Raw genomic sequence first — 12,769 nt, forward strand, 5'->3', positions numbered from 1 at the left:
CTTAGTGTCTCTACACAAACTCTTGGTCCTGCTGACAAAAGCATTTGAATATACCTCCTATAAAATGGGGATATCTTTTCTCTGACTCATAACAGGACAGGGATGTGAAGCTTAATGATCAGTGCCTGTAAAGTGCTTTGGCTTTCTTGGTTGAAAATACTGGAGAAAGTATTGCTTTTGTTGCTAATTTATTTGACATAGATTAGAAACACTGCAAAGTGCTCATCACATTTCTTGGCCTTCATGCTAGAGCTGGGCTAAAGAAACCTTTTTGGGTTCACCATTCTGACTTATTGTGCTCCTGCTAAAGTCCAGGATTTGGGCCTTTTTTAGTCACAAAAGAGTTTTACAGAAAAAAAATCAAATTTCTAGTAAAGTTAAAAGAGTTTTCCTCTTACTCTGCACGAGCTCCTGCCACAGCTTGGTTGAGTGCAGCATTTTCTGAATTCTGCGTTCCAGTGCCAGTGGAATACCCTATCAAGGATGGGTTGAACTCACGAAGAATATCTGCAGAAAAGACAGCACCCTGTAATGTTGCTTCCTGCAGCAGGTAGCAAATGAGGCTATAAAGATTAGACCTTAGCAAAAGACCATTAAAAACCTTTAGGAGAAACCTTAAAAAAACACCCAGACATCTTTAAGTATAACAAACACGGAGATTCATCACCATGCAACTATTTCCCAGCCTTCAAGATCTCTGAATTTCATGAATTCAGATATCTGATCACCTAACACAATTATCTTGGCTAGCAATGCCATTTTGCCTGGTAAGTAAGGCTGGGTAACCCTACACTCAAGCAGGAGATTCTCATGCCATCATGCTCTAACTGCAAATGGTTTGGAATCAAATCCCTTAGCCCAATCTCCCCAGATGTATTAATCCCAAAGACCCCAGATTCCCTTCTAGATCTTAGGTTACAAACCAGCCTTACAAACACCTCCAATCTAAAATGTCCTGACCTTTAAAAAGCATGTAAAATCTGATCTTGTAATGTGATTCTGCTCCTGCCTGAAACAACTTTCCCATACAGTCAAAATAGTTTCTTTAGGCTATGCGCTAAGATTCTTGATTCATTGACTCCAAACATATATTAGACAGAAGAATACTGAAGCAACCAAACCCTAGGAATTACAAAATACATAGTTAAGTCATGCACAGCATACTATAGTCTGGTTGTTATGCAACTTTTACTCAGCATTGGACATTAAACACAAAGGGATTGGTTGTGTCATGCTACAAATTGTAACTCTTTCCTGTGTCTCCTTTTATAATAGCAGGTGTTTTAATAATAAACAGCTCCAGATATTTATCAAATTTATGGAGAAAGTCACTTACTTGCTAGTGTCGTGACCGTGCTTATGTTTTCATTTCCTCCAACACTGTTAAAAAGAACAGGAAAAAAGTGTTCCAAGATAGGATGGACTCGGTAAGGCAGCGGGCTAGGTAAGAGATCGCCCCCTTTTGGGGGTTCTGCACATGTACACAGCACTCTCGTGGTTGTGCTAAGCCGAAGCAGCTCCTGGTGTGCGCACCCAGTGGGTCACGACACCAGAGACATCAGAGACACTGTCATCATCATGACAATCATATTAGCAGCCCTGTACACTAGCTGTCCTCTCAGCTCTTTCACGTATTTTGGCATATGTTCAAACCTAGCTGAAAGAAATTATTTACTTTTTTTAAACTGCTCACTTTGCTGTTGTTGTACCTATTAAAATATTTATATACTTCTACTTTCAGTTAACAAAACTTTTGTGCCTATAACAAAAATTTCTGGCAGCATATATTTCAGAGTGATAAGTATAATCAATACCTTTGCCTCCCCTTGCCCTGTTTTGACTCAGCTGGAAGAATACTACTAGACTGGTAATATTCACCATTAGGTCTTTGTGCTCTTTGCTCTCCTTCATGCTGTAGAACAGAATATACTAGTACACATTTTTTCCCCAAAAATTTCAGTATATTACTATTAAAGATCAAAATATACAATGTTTGACTTAGAACACCTCTAGTATCCCTTTAATCTGAAATAGAATATTTTGAAGTGCAGTAGAACAATCCCTGAAAGTGTTTAAGGCCGGGTTGGATGGGGCTCTGGGCAACCTGGTCTCATGAAAACTGTCCCTGTCCATGGCATGAGGGTTGGAAGTAGATAATCTTTAAGGTCACTGTTTAAACTTCTAGAGCTGCAGTGGTTTAGGTTGGTAAGAAATGATGAACAGAAAACAGCCTGATAGGTTTGGTGTTAAATCTTACAGTTGCAGAATAACAAATGAATGATTGCCTTTCTTCAGAGTGTCTTTTTGACACATTTAACAACATGCTGCTTATGTAAAAGTCTTTGACTCATAAAAGTGAAAGTATTGACTCATAATTAAACTGTCCCGCATAATGTAAGCAATACTGGGAAAGGGTAGAGAAAATAAATATTGTGTACAAAGCAGCAGTAAAAAAAGATCCCATTTGGCTTTTTGTAGACCACTAATTTTAAATGAGACAAATGGGTGCTGTGGTTCACACTGGGCAAGAGTAGACAGGATATAGAAAGAGCAGGGACAGAAACACAGAATGAGCAAGTGGTGCAATGGCATTGGGGTCTGAAGTCCCCTTTGCAATAGCTACAATTCTGAGAGGAGAAAAAACCATCTTAACAAAGATCCCAGGTCTACTCCAGCCATGCTACATTGTACTCTAGATAGCCACTAGTTTGAATATTTTATTTATTATGACTAACAGCACAGCCCTGTGTCTCCACACAAAATGTGAAATCAAATTCATTCTCTGCAAGCCTCCATTTGGTACAAAAACCAACTATACAAATCAAACCATAAGAAAACGGATTTCCTCCCACTGTGGGGAAATTCCTGTGACTCACCTCCAAGAAAGACCTCGGTACTGAACCAGGACATTCAGAACATCATGGGGTCTGGATCCTGCCCCATTACCTGCCTGGAAGCAGAAGAGGAGTTCATCTTCAGAAAATAAACATTGCTACAGTAACTAGTTCTCTCACTGATCGTAGTGAAAAGAATTAAAAAGCATATTAACCAAGCAAGCTACATCATCCTCCCAAAATAGAACAGATCCTTGTTTTCAAGATCAAGGGCTTAGGGTATTTTATTCACTCTATTTCAGTGAATTACTCTCTTCTATCAACTTTGTGATTAGATCAAGTGGGGAAAAATTGGTAGAGAATGTTCAAAATATTCCTATAATTCTAAACTTACATAAGGAAGAAATAAGATAGCAATGGTTCTAAATGAATAATTTATTAAATGTTCCTCACAATAAAAAGTGGTACAGTGATTTTACGTCTTCCCTCTCCCAGTTTCCCCAAGAAAGAAGACTACACAGATTTAATGGGATAATTAGCACAGAACACATGAGAAACATGAATTATAATATGAGCAGAGAAGCAGTCATCACTAATTGGAGAATCACATCCACTCTAGGGGTAAAAGGTTTACATAGTTCCAGGAATAATCTTAAAAAAAAAAATCTCAAGGTAAGTTACACTTGACACACCTGATGTTCTAATGCAATTTTACTCAAATATTTAGTTAGCATAAATTACTATGGCTTTATAGGCTTTGATATTATCACATAAATATTTATCACATCATATAGATACACAGATATACACAAGTAGCTGCAGAACTTTTTCTTTCTGTTCATGCTGCTTACTAACAGGTTTCAAGGCCAATACCTTGGGAGCCGCCTAGAATCTATAAACGAGAGCAGTAGTTGTAAGTCCACTCTAGCAGACTGGTTTTGCCACTGCACAATCTAGTCTTGCATCCCTTCCTTGTGTGGCACTCTTGTGGACTTTAACTGGGAACTGTGCACTCAGATTAGACTCATAATCTGATTACCTATCAGCCAGCCAAGGCAGAGCATGGAAAAGATGATATGAAAAACGTGTTTGGCTCAATAGAGTGTAACAATGTATTCTGTTTCCTGTGTTAAAAATTCAGAAATGTTTTTTCATTACTAGTTTTATTGATGGTTATCCAGTGATCTTTACTTACTGTGAGTGAATCTCCCAGTGCAGCAATCACCCGGATATCTGCCGGTTTCAAATTATGAACTAACAAATAAAAAATAAAGGGTGTAAGGGAAAAAGGAAAGAAAGAAAACTTCAAATTGTGATGGTTATAAGAAGTTTTCCTCAGGATAAGCATAATAAAGCATTGTAAAGACAGTATTTTTAACATTAATGACAGCATTAACTTGGAATCACAGACACTGATAGGCATCAAACCAGAAATGATTCTTGATATCACATCTGGGCCGTAGCTACGGTGACAAAGGAGATAGAAAGGTTTCAGTCTTGCATCTGTTGTTACTTAGATTCCTTTTAGCTGGCAAAAATTGCTGAAAAGCAGGTGCAGCTCTGGTGCCAGCACAGAACGGATATCTGGGGACCATTACAGATTCTCAGGTAAGACAAAACTGACTCAAGGACAGAACTCCATGTGGCTTTTTCCATCTCAGAGTGCACTAACAAGAGCCCCTACAGTTTTACCACTCTGCAAATGAAGGACTTGACTGCCTCCTGTCTTTTCTACTGACACTTCTTTGTTTGTACATGGAAAGTGTAGTTGCATAAGCTCTCACAATCCTTGAGGGAGAACTTGCATCTTGCTATACAATTACTGACATTGTTCCGAAAAGGATCTTAAAAGTCACAGTCAACAGAGACCACTATTCCAAAGAAAAGAATTCCTCTCCTGACTGGACAGGAACCCAGTTCCTGTTGTCCCTCTATCATCAAGTGAAGTAGCCCTATGATAAAAATGCATAGGACTTTACCTGAAACCGGAATCGTATCAGAGGGATCCCAGTCAGTACAGGGAATATTTGTTCCATAACTTCTCTCCTGCAAAGACAGACAGGGCGAGATTTCACATCAGTCTCACTATACTCCGGTCGTGATAAACCATTTATGTGTCAGACCATTAAATTAATGAAATTCCCACGTACTTTGTATACAACTACCCAGCTCATCCTGTCCTCAGTCTGTGCTTTTTGAAGGCAGACACAAGCTCAGCCTGCTCAGAACTTGTACGGCCTTACTAACACAGCACAGCCAGTTGTTTCAAATTCTGTGCCATGCTGTGCTGAGCTACGCAACATTTTGTGTGCCCATACTCTGAACATCTTGTTGCAAAAAAGTGTTTGAATATCCCAGCACAAAACTGTACCTTTTCCAGCAGGTCATGAGCCTGCCTTCTCTGTATGCAGCCCTGTATGTGCGGCCAGGGATTTGCCTCCTGGCTCTTGGGTTGAGCCTACTGAGAGAAACACTCCCAAGGTCTACTGTTAGTGAAGGCTGACCATCAGTATACCAGAGGAAACCATCAAATAAGACCCAAAGATACATTTTTGCTCCAAATTTCTCAGCAGAACTCCTTCCATAGGCTAACTTGCCTAAGGAAAAGATACTTGTGTGTCTTGTCCCATTGTTCTGGTTTGGGGTTTTAATTTTTTATTAACTACCCCTAACCAAATAATCACAAACACAACAATGTTGCTTCTTGCCTCCTTAACACCTCCTACACTACAGCTACTTCCAAAAATCAGTGGTAGGTACTGCTGCCGTGTGGAGAGGTCTATACACCCCAAGCAACTAACAAAACAGATAGCATTATGTTAAAATAAGAGGAAATGCTTATTACAATTCCAATGATGAACAGGCCATTTTGAGTACAGATATGGTCTAGACACTGTGTTCTGAGGCATTAAAATGAACATTATCTGTAGCTGCTTGGGAACATCAAGTTCTGCTCAGAATCAGAGTACTACTACTTAAAAAATACAATCATGGCTGTTTTTCTCCACACATCTAATCTGAAACTACCTCAGGAAAAAAATAAAAAAGAAAAATCCATTAGTCTTCAGTTTTACTATAGTGTAAATGAGACTAAATCAGACCCACACACTGGTCAGATCTGATCTAGTTTCCTCCATGGTAGGACTAAACAGCCCCATTTCCACTATCTTCTTATCCCAGGGAAAATAACATTATTATGCAGATGTTTAACATAGGTTCTTAACAGTGAAGGCAAAACTTACTTACTTTAGGGTGGCTGAACACATCTACTCTATAAAACCCACCAAGGAGAAAATGTGCTATTAAGCATCTGACTATTTAGTAAAGCATGGAAACAAAGAGCTGGAACTTTGTATTTAGTTTTCCCAGGTAGCACTGTTTATTTAGGCTATAACACACTCTCACCCACCTGCCCCATTCCCTGGAATACACTCAGTCCATCAGATGCAAACAGTCCTACTGTACCTGAGATGTTTCTTTGGTGTTTGATGTCTTCAGGGAAGATGAATAGTTACTATTTCTATATGTAAACAAATACGGATTTTCCTGCAGAGTGAAGAGAGTATGTTTACCAACACTAGCGGAAACAGAGTCAGCTGATGTTAAAGCATTCTGGCTACATTTTCAAAGAGAAAAAAATAATCTTTACAGTATTAATTTTTGAATGAACATTGCATTAGTGAAGTAAACCAGGTTAGACCTGAAAGTTAAGCCCTAGTCGGAAGTCTTGCCCTAGGTATGCTCTAGGCACAGCACCACCTCTTGCCTTAAACCTAATATCAAATAAAACACATAATTCAATTTCTTTGATGTTTTAATTGCTGTTTAGAAGCTTTTGGATGCCAGTAATATTTTATCATTATCCAATTATTAAAGTCAGAGCTTAAATGCAAGAACCTCTTCTTTGAACCTCACATGCTCAGATCCTGAAGATATTACTGGATTATTGACAGCTCCAGGAACTAAAATAGGTAAACCTGGCAGCAGAGTCAAATCACAGAAAATCTAGCTTATACAAAATACATGGATTCAATTTTATTGGTGACTTACGTTTTAATACTGATAATGCATCTCATGCCTGCAATTATTAAAATCAGATTAGCTAGGTATATTTTGAAATAAAAAAACCTGACATGGATGATTTAACTGATTTTTTTTCAAAAGTTCTTGTTTTCAGTTTCATCTGTATAAAATAAAGAGTCTGTGTCAACAAAGTTTAAGAACACTCAGTTTTTAACAGCACAATATCTTGGGCATGTGTGTATTCCCAAGAATTTCAGAAAACAAAAATAATATTTGGAAACTTGGAAATTCTGCAGAGTGGATAAAATCTCAAAATAATATGGAAGCCCTTTTACCTGAGATGGACATTGGACCTGAACAATGTTTGTGACACCATAAGGCTGCTTCTGTCCAACTGGCTGCATCTGGAAAGGGAGAGAACAGGGAAATTGTACACATGCTGTGTGTGGGAGAGAAGGGAGAGCAGCAGCAATGCAAAGGCTCTAATGCCTGGAGTCTTCCATCAGGCTCATGTAGATATATATGTTTAAACATATATATTTAAAAATTTCTTTTGCTTATGATAAACATTTATCTATGGATAACATATCACATGTAAACCTACAAAAGCAAGGAGCTGAAAACAAGGCATCTCATCACATGTGCAGACTGTCCTCCCATCATCATTAAAACTTCCATCCACACATTAACTCTGCTTTTAGGAATGCTGACCCTGTAAGTGCTGCTCATTTATCCTACCTTCCAGAACTGTTTCATTATCTACATTTTCATACATGTTAGGCAACATCAAAAGGTGCAATCCAGCTCCACACAGAGGCTTAATAGCATTTACATTTATTGGCCTTCTTGTAACAAGATGGAAAAGAGATTGTAATGAAAAATTATGGAATGATTCAAAACTCAACACTGACAGCACAAAGGGGCAAATACCACAAAGAATCACTTCACCTGCTCAGGCAGCTTGCTGGGTGCTAATTAAATTGCAATCACACAGAGAGGAATTGGCTTAGGGTTTAGATCCCTCAGTGTATGTCTGCTCAGTTTGGCACCATAGCAGCTGCCAGAAGTAGCAGACTACGTAATAAACAGGATGGAAAGGACTGGAAAATACAAGAGTAGCAGGCTTGATGTTACCGATACACTCTGGGCAGGAATGTTATTTTCTATTTGGGTTGTTGCATCAATGAAAATAATGAGAAAATTCAGAGTTTATATTCTTCTAGAGAAGCATTAAAGAAACAGTCTGTGCTTTACTGTGTATGCGAGAGAGAGAGAGAGAGAGAGGGGGGGGAATAAAAGGAATAAGAGGAATAAAAGCTATTTAATTACATTCTTGAAAGAAAACATATATTTCCAGCACAGAATCATCCCGCAGAACACGGGTCAGTGGGGTATTTCTTGGCTAGAAATCAATTTCAAACAAGTATTAGACACGTGTATGTTGTTGGGATTTGGGTGACGAGAACAAATTTCTCCAGAAGGCAGTAAGTTCCAGATGGCTCAGACACACTGCTCTTCCAGCAAAGACTGACAGCTCCTGTGCAGCACAGCTGCAAGGTCCTGATTGGGAAATGGGGTGCCAAGTCTGTACTGTGGCCAGACAAAACCTCCCCTGGATTCCAGCACATCTGTTGTGCAGGCCGGTTGGTGTGCCAGTCTGCTCTGGTACTGCAGCAGGTTCTAAGTCAGTGTAAATCCCTGAACACAGAAGAGAGGCAGAGGCAGCCTCCTGGTGCTGTTCTCTCCCATACAGGTCCTTGCCTGGTTTCATTTTCTCTCTTGCTTGCAGGATAGGATTGTTTTGGTTTTTGGTTGTTTGTTACACAAAAGAATGGTAAAAGACATGAAGCTCTTAACACACATGAAAGGAGCTTTGCCCCAGATATACATCCACAGGTAAAATGGTAGGCATTCACCAAAATTAATCAATCAGCCTCTCTGTGGTAAACATCAAAGCTGTCCAAGTAAACAGCCAACCTCCCTCAGCTTTTCCAAGCTGCCCAATGTCATTTAGCTGACTGGTCTCTGGCGTGCTTAGCGTATGAATTGCACCGCTCCTGGAGAGCTCAAACTGTTTTGGTAAAATATCCAGCCCTGCCCAGGACAAGCCCATAGCCCCTGCTAGCTCAGCTTCTTCTCAGACAGGCTGAAGTGCAGCCCTATGGCCAACTGCCACTAGATTTTCAAGATTTTGCCCTTTGGCCAATAAGCAGATATTTATTCCAGGAAAGAGGCTGATATCAAGCTGCAAAACAAGGAAGGTAAAGGCAGCCTGGCAGAGAGCAGGAAGAGTTTCATTCTGTTGTGTTTCTGCTCCACAAGTCATGATCTTGACTTCCTATCAGTTCCCAAGTCTGCATTATGGCTTGGTTTTTCTTTAGTTTTTAAAGAAGTCAGCATAAACTGTTAGCTGGACTTTCCAGTAGAACTGGAGTCGCCTTTATCAGGTGAGGACACCTGCCAATGCTTTATATGCTGAAAGCATCTTTCGTATCTGCCTTTATATCACAGCAGAATACCATCACAGGCAAACAAGAAATCAGCCCACAGACACCCTTTTCTGATGACTGCCAGCTATACTACAAATATTCCACTAAATCAAAGAGGAGTCAGGAAAACAGATGGGAAAATGAGTTGAGGGGAATGCTGCCATTCGTATTGTCTTCCCTCACACTGGTGGCAAGATGTGGGTTTGCCCCATTTTGCTCTTCCTCCAGATCACCTACGCTGTCTCCTCACTAGAAGAATCACCTCACACTGAAGAAAAACTCTGAAATAAAGCAAATTTGGTATTTGTCTCCTTTATGACAGTGCTCTGGTTCTGGTGGCTCCACAGCAGGCTCACTACTTGAGTCTGGATTACTGGCCCTAATGCAACCATCCTTAAAAGCACCACTTCATTTTGCTTATGGTTTTTCATCTCTGCTGTTTCCACAAAATGCTCCTAACAATTAAAGTGACAAGAATAGAGTAACATGCCAAAGGATGGCTTGCTCAAGGACAGAGCACAGGAGGACAAATAAAGTCTATCCAAAAAAGGTTTAGAGACAGAAAAATGAAGCAGAGGGAAAGAGGAAGGCTCTTCTGCTGGCAGAAGATGCAAATAAAAAAATGTCACCTGAAGGGACAGAAAAAATTTGTTGCAATCTTAGTATAAGAATTTGAGAGGGCAGAAAACCAGGACTGAGTTGACTGACTATGTCTGCACAAGTTATTGAACTTCAGAAGATAAATCCTGGCCCTCTCCCCTTCTACAGAGCCTGGATTTGGCAGAGCTAACACACTTGTTTCAGATGGGGATGATACTTTCACAACTCCTTATAAAGACTATTCAAGATGCCTAGTATTGGATTCTGCATGAATTGAAATCTAAAAGCTGGACAGAAAGAGGTCATAAGGAAAAAAAGAAAAAAATATGCTATAGTCTAGACTCGGAAAAAAAATGAAAGCAAAGCCCATTAGAAGCACCTGAAGTCTGCTAATTGCAGTCTGGTAACAGAAAGGGACATGACTCAAAGTCGGAGGTCAGCTTACTACTGATAAGCCCTGATCTGTTGTCACATTTAGATGGATCTTAGAATCCAACACAGAATTCAACTGGCCCCAAACAATTCCTGCTGGAGAGGCACAAAATGGGCTGGCAAACTGGTGGCACTGCGGTTCCTTTCCAGTCAGAATCATTCCTTTTCTGGTCTAGCTGAAAATATATTCAGCATTTCATTTCAAAAATTTGCTGATGGAAAAACCATGCTAAGCAGATGTAAAGGACCACTTTCCACAGCAAACTGAATGTTCATACTTAGAGTGGATTGCTCCCAACTAGCTTCAATATTCACGATGGTTAGTATCTGAGGATATGCCATTGCTTTCTAGTGTCCTATAGGTCATGTTTGGGTGACTGTAATTGTGTGATCCAGATAAATATCTCCAATGCTGATGTGGACAGACATAGGCAGGTGAAGTAACTCAGTTTCTTTACAGAGAACTGCCAGAAACAGAGAAAATGTTTAATTGACACTTCAGGAACCTCACCTTCAGCATTTGCTTTGCTCATTCAACTAGTAAAACTAATTACCTAGTGGGACTAAGGTAGAACAATAATAAAGGTGCCAATATGCATCTATCATGAACCTATTTTATGATAGAAGAACTGAGGTAAGAACTTTGACATTATCACAAGGAATATCACAGATAACAGCAAAGGAGATAACTGGAGCCAGCGTGGGTGTTCCAAGGCCTCCTACTAACCAACTAAAGTCATATTAACTTTAACTATAAGATAACATCTTTTATTAAAGTGACTACCATTTTTCTAGATATATCATCTGGTTGAATAGAAGCCTCTTCCTGCAAATCCTGATTCTTCAATTGATCAGGGCTACAACAGCATTACTACTGCTAGAATTAGCATAAAAGGAAACAAGAACTTGCCAAACTGCAAGAATTTATTTTTAAATGTGGTTTACTAAAAGGCAGTTGCAGTACAGTCTTTTTCCTTCATGCTTAGGATAATTTAGACAGACACAGGAATAGCAGCGGCTCTCAGAATAAAATCTTATTACATGTGGACTGCAAAACAAGCAAAAAGTCTTTTATATTTAATCAAGCTTAATTGACCATTATAGATTCTTTTTAATAAAAAAGAGATGTGTTATAAATGTATTAGAAAAAAAGCTTAAAATGTTGAACCTTTCGAAGAAGGAATAGAAAAATCAATATCTTACCCAAAACAACTGATATCAGGGCATATACACTAAGCAACGATATCTTCCTTTGGTCTGCTGAGTTCAACTCCAAATGCCTGCCTTTTTGTCTCATTCACATTGAAAAGCAATGCACATTTCTTCACTTGCCCCTACCATTAATTTTAAAATGCAACACCTCTAGCTGTATATGCACCCACTTAATCACACACATAAATGCTGTGTGTCAGCAGCTCAAGTCTGCAGTGGGAAACAGCCTCCTATAGAACTGATCATTGTGTTCAAGGCTGAGTGGGTCAAAAAGTCCATGTCTCTTTCAGACAATCTCTCCCATCTAGTAGAAGGCACCATTTGTTGGCTTTCCTCAGCTGGACAGGACATCCAACCCCTGAGGAAGTAAAAAGAGCTCCCCAATGTTGTCTATCACCTTTTTACTATGAGCATCAGCAGCAGAAAAGTAATGGCTGAGGAGGAGACAACAGTATGAGACTCATTAGTAAAGGGTGCCAGGGGATGCAGGATAGAGAGAGGACAGAGTAGAGAGGAGTATAATTGCTATAATCCCAGGTTAGGATGAGCCTCAGTTGTCCTGTGCTGTGCTGTCACAGAGGTAAGACTAGCAAAAGAAGGGTCTGTCACAGCTCATTTACTCCATGAGTCTTCCCAAAGGGCTACTTTGAAAACATTTCTAACAAGTTCTTCATACTAAGTAGCAGCCACTGAAAAGACCGAGATTAGTTTTGGGAGCGTAGGGTATTTAGCTTTGTTTAAGAGCAGTCTCTCTGCACAGCTGAGGATAGAAGTCATGGGATAATTCTTACATTCTTCCTTCCCCCACCTCCTTGCTACTCAAAGCCTGGCTGGTGTGGAGTTGCTACCAGGCAGCCATACTAAGTCCAGTAAGAAACAGTGTCTGTGGTACTGCTTACCATGTTGTTCCAGAGGCCCACAGCCATGAAAATATAGTCTTCCAGAGTTTTCACTTGTGTCTTTGATGTGGTAGTCAAACTGTCCTTGCCCTGAAAGAGAAAGTATTTTGAGCATGAGAAAAGAATTAAGAGTATGGAAAGATGAAATATTCAGCCACAAACATTTTTAATCTAGAAAATGATATTCATATTCACAAGAAAATCAATCTCTTGTATTCTCTTTAAGCCAGTTATTAGTGATCTCAGTTACTACTGGTGTGTCAAAACAGAAAGATGTCGT

At 39.6% G+C, this 12,769-nt stretch overlaps 1 protein-coding gene across 1 annotated transcript in view; it reads right to left on the reverse strand.

Annotated features, from left to right (window-relative positions):
* The window catches only part of PLB1 (phospholipase B1), a 75,455-nt gene that overhangs the window by 50,379 nt on the left and 12,307 nt on the right, over positions 1–12,769 (reverse strand). Inside the window, exons 12-19 of the mRNA XM_017834222.1 lie at positions 12,490–12,579; positions 7,193–7,261; positions 6,300–6,380; positions 4,814–4,880; positions 4,030–4,088; positions 2,877–2,950; positions 1,337–1,380; positions 399–507 (exon numbers count right to left, since the gene is read on the reverse strand). Coding sequence (XP_017689711.1) covers positions 399–507; positions 1,337–1,380; positions 2,877–2,950; positions 4,030–4,088; positions 4,814–4,880; positions 6,300–6,380; positions 7,193–7,261; positions 12,490–12,579 — 593 coding nt within the window. The remainder of the gene's footprint in view (positions 1–398; positions 508–1,336; positions 1,381–2,876; positions 2,951–4,029; positions 4,089–4,813; positions 4,881–6,299; positions 6,381–7,192; positions 7,262–12,489; positions 12,580–12,769) is intronic.

This window comes from Lepidothrix coronata, unplaced genomic scaffold (genome assembly GCF_001604755.1).
Source record: "Lepidothrix coronata isolate B3197 unplaced genomic scaffold, Lepidothrix_coronata-1.0 Scaffold230, whole genome shotgun sequence".
Classification (NCBI taxonomy): domain Eukaryota; kingdom Metazoa; phylum Chordata; class Aves; order Passeriformes; family Pipridae; genus Lepidothrix; species Lepidothrix coronata.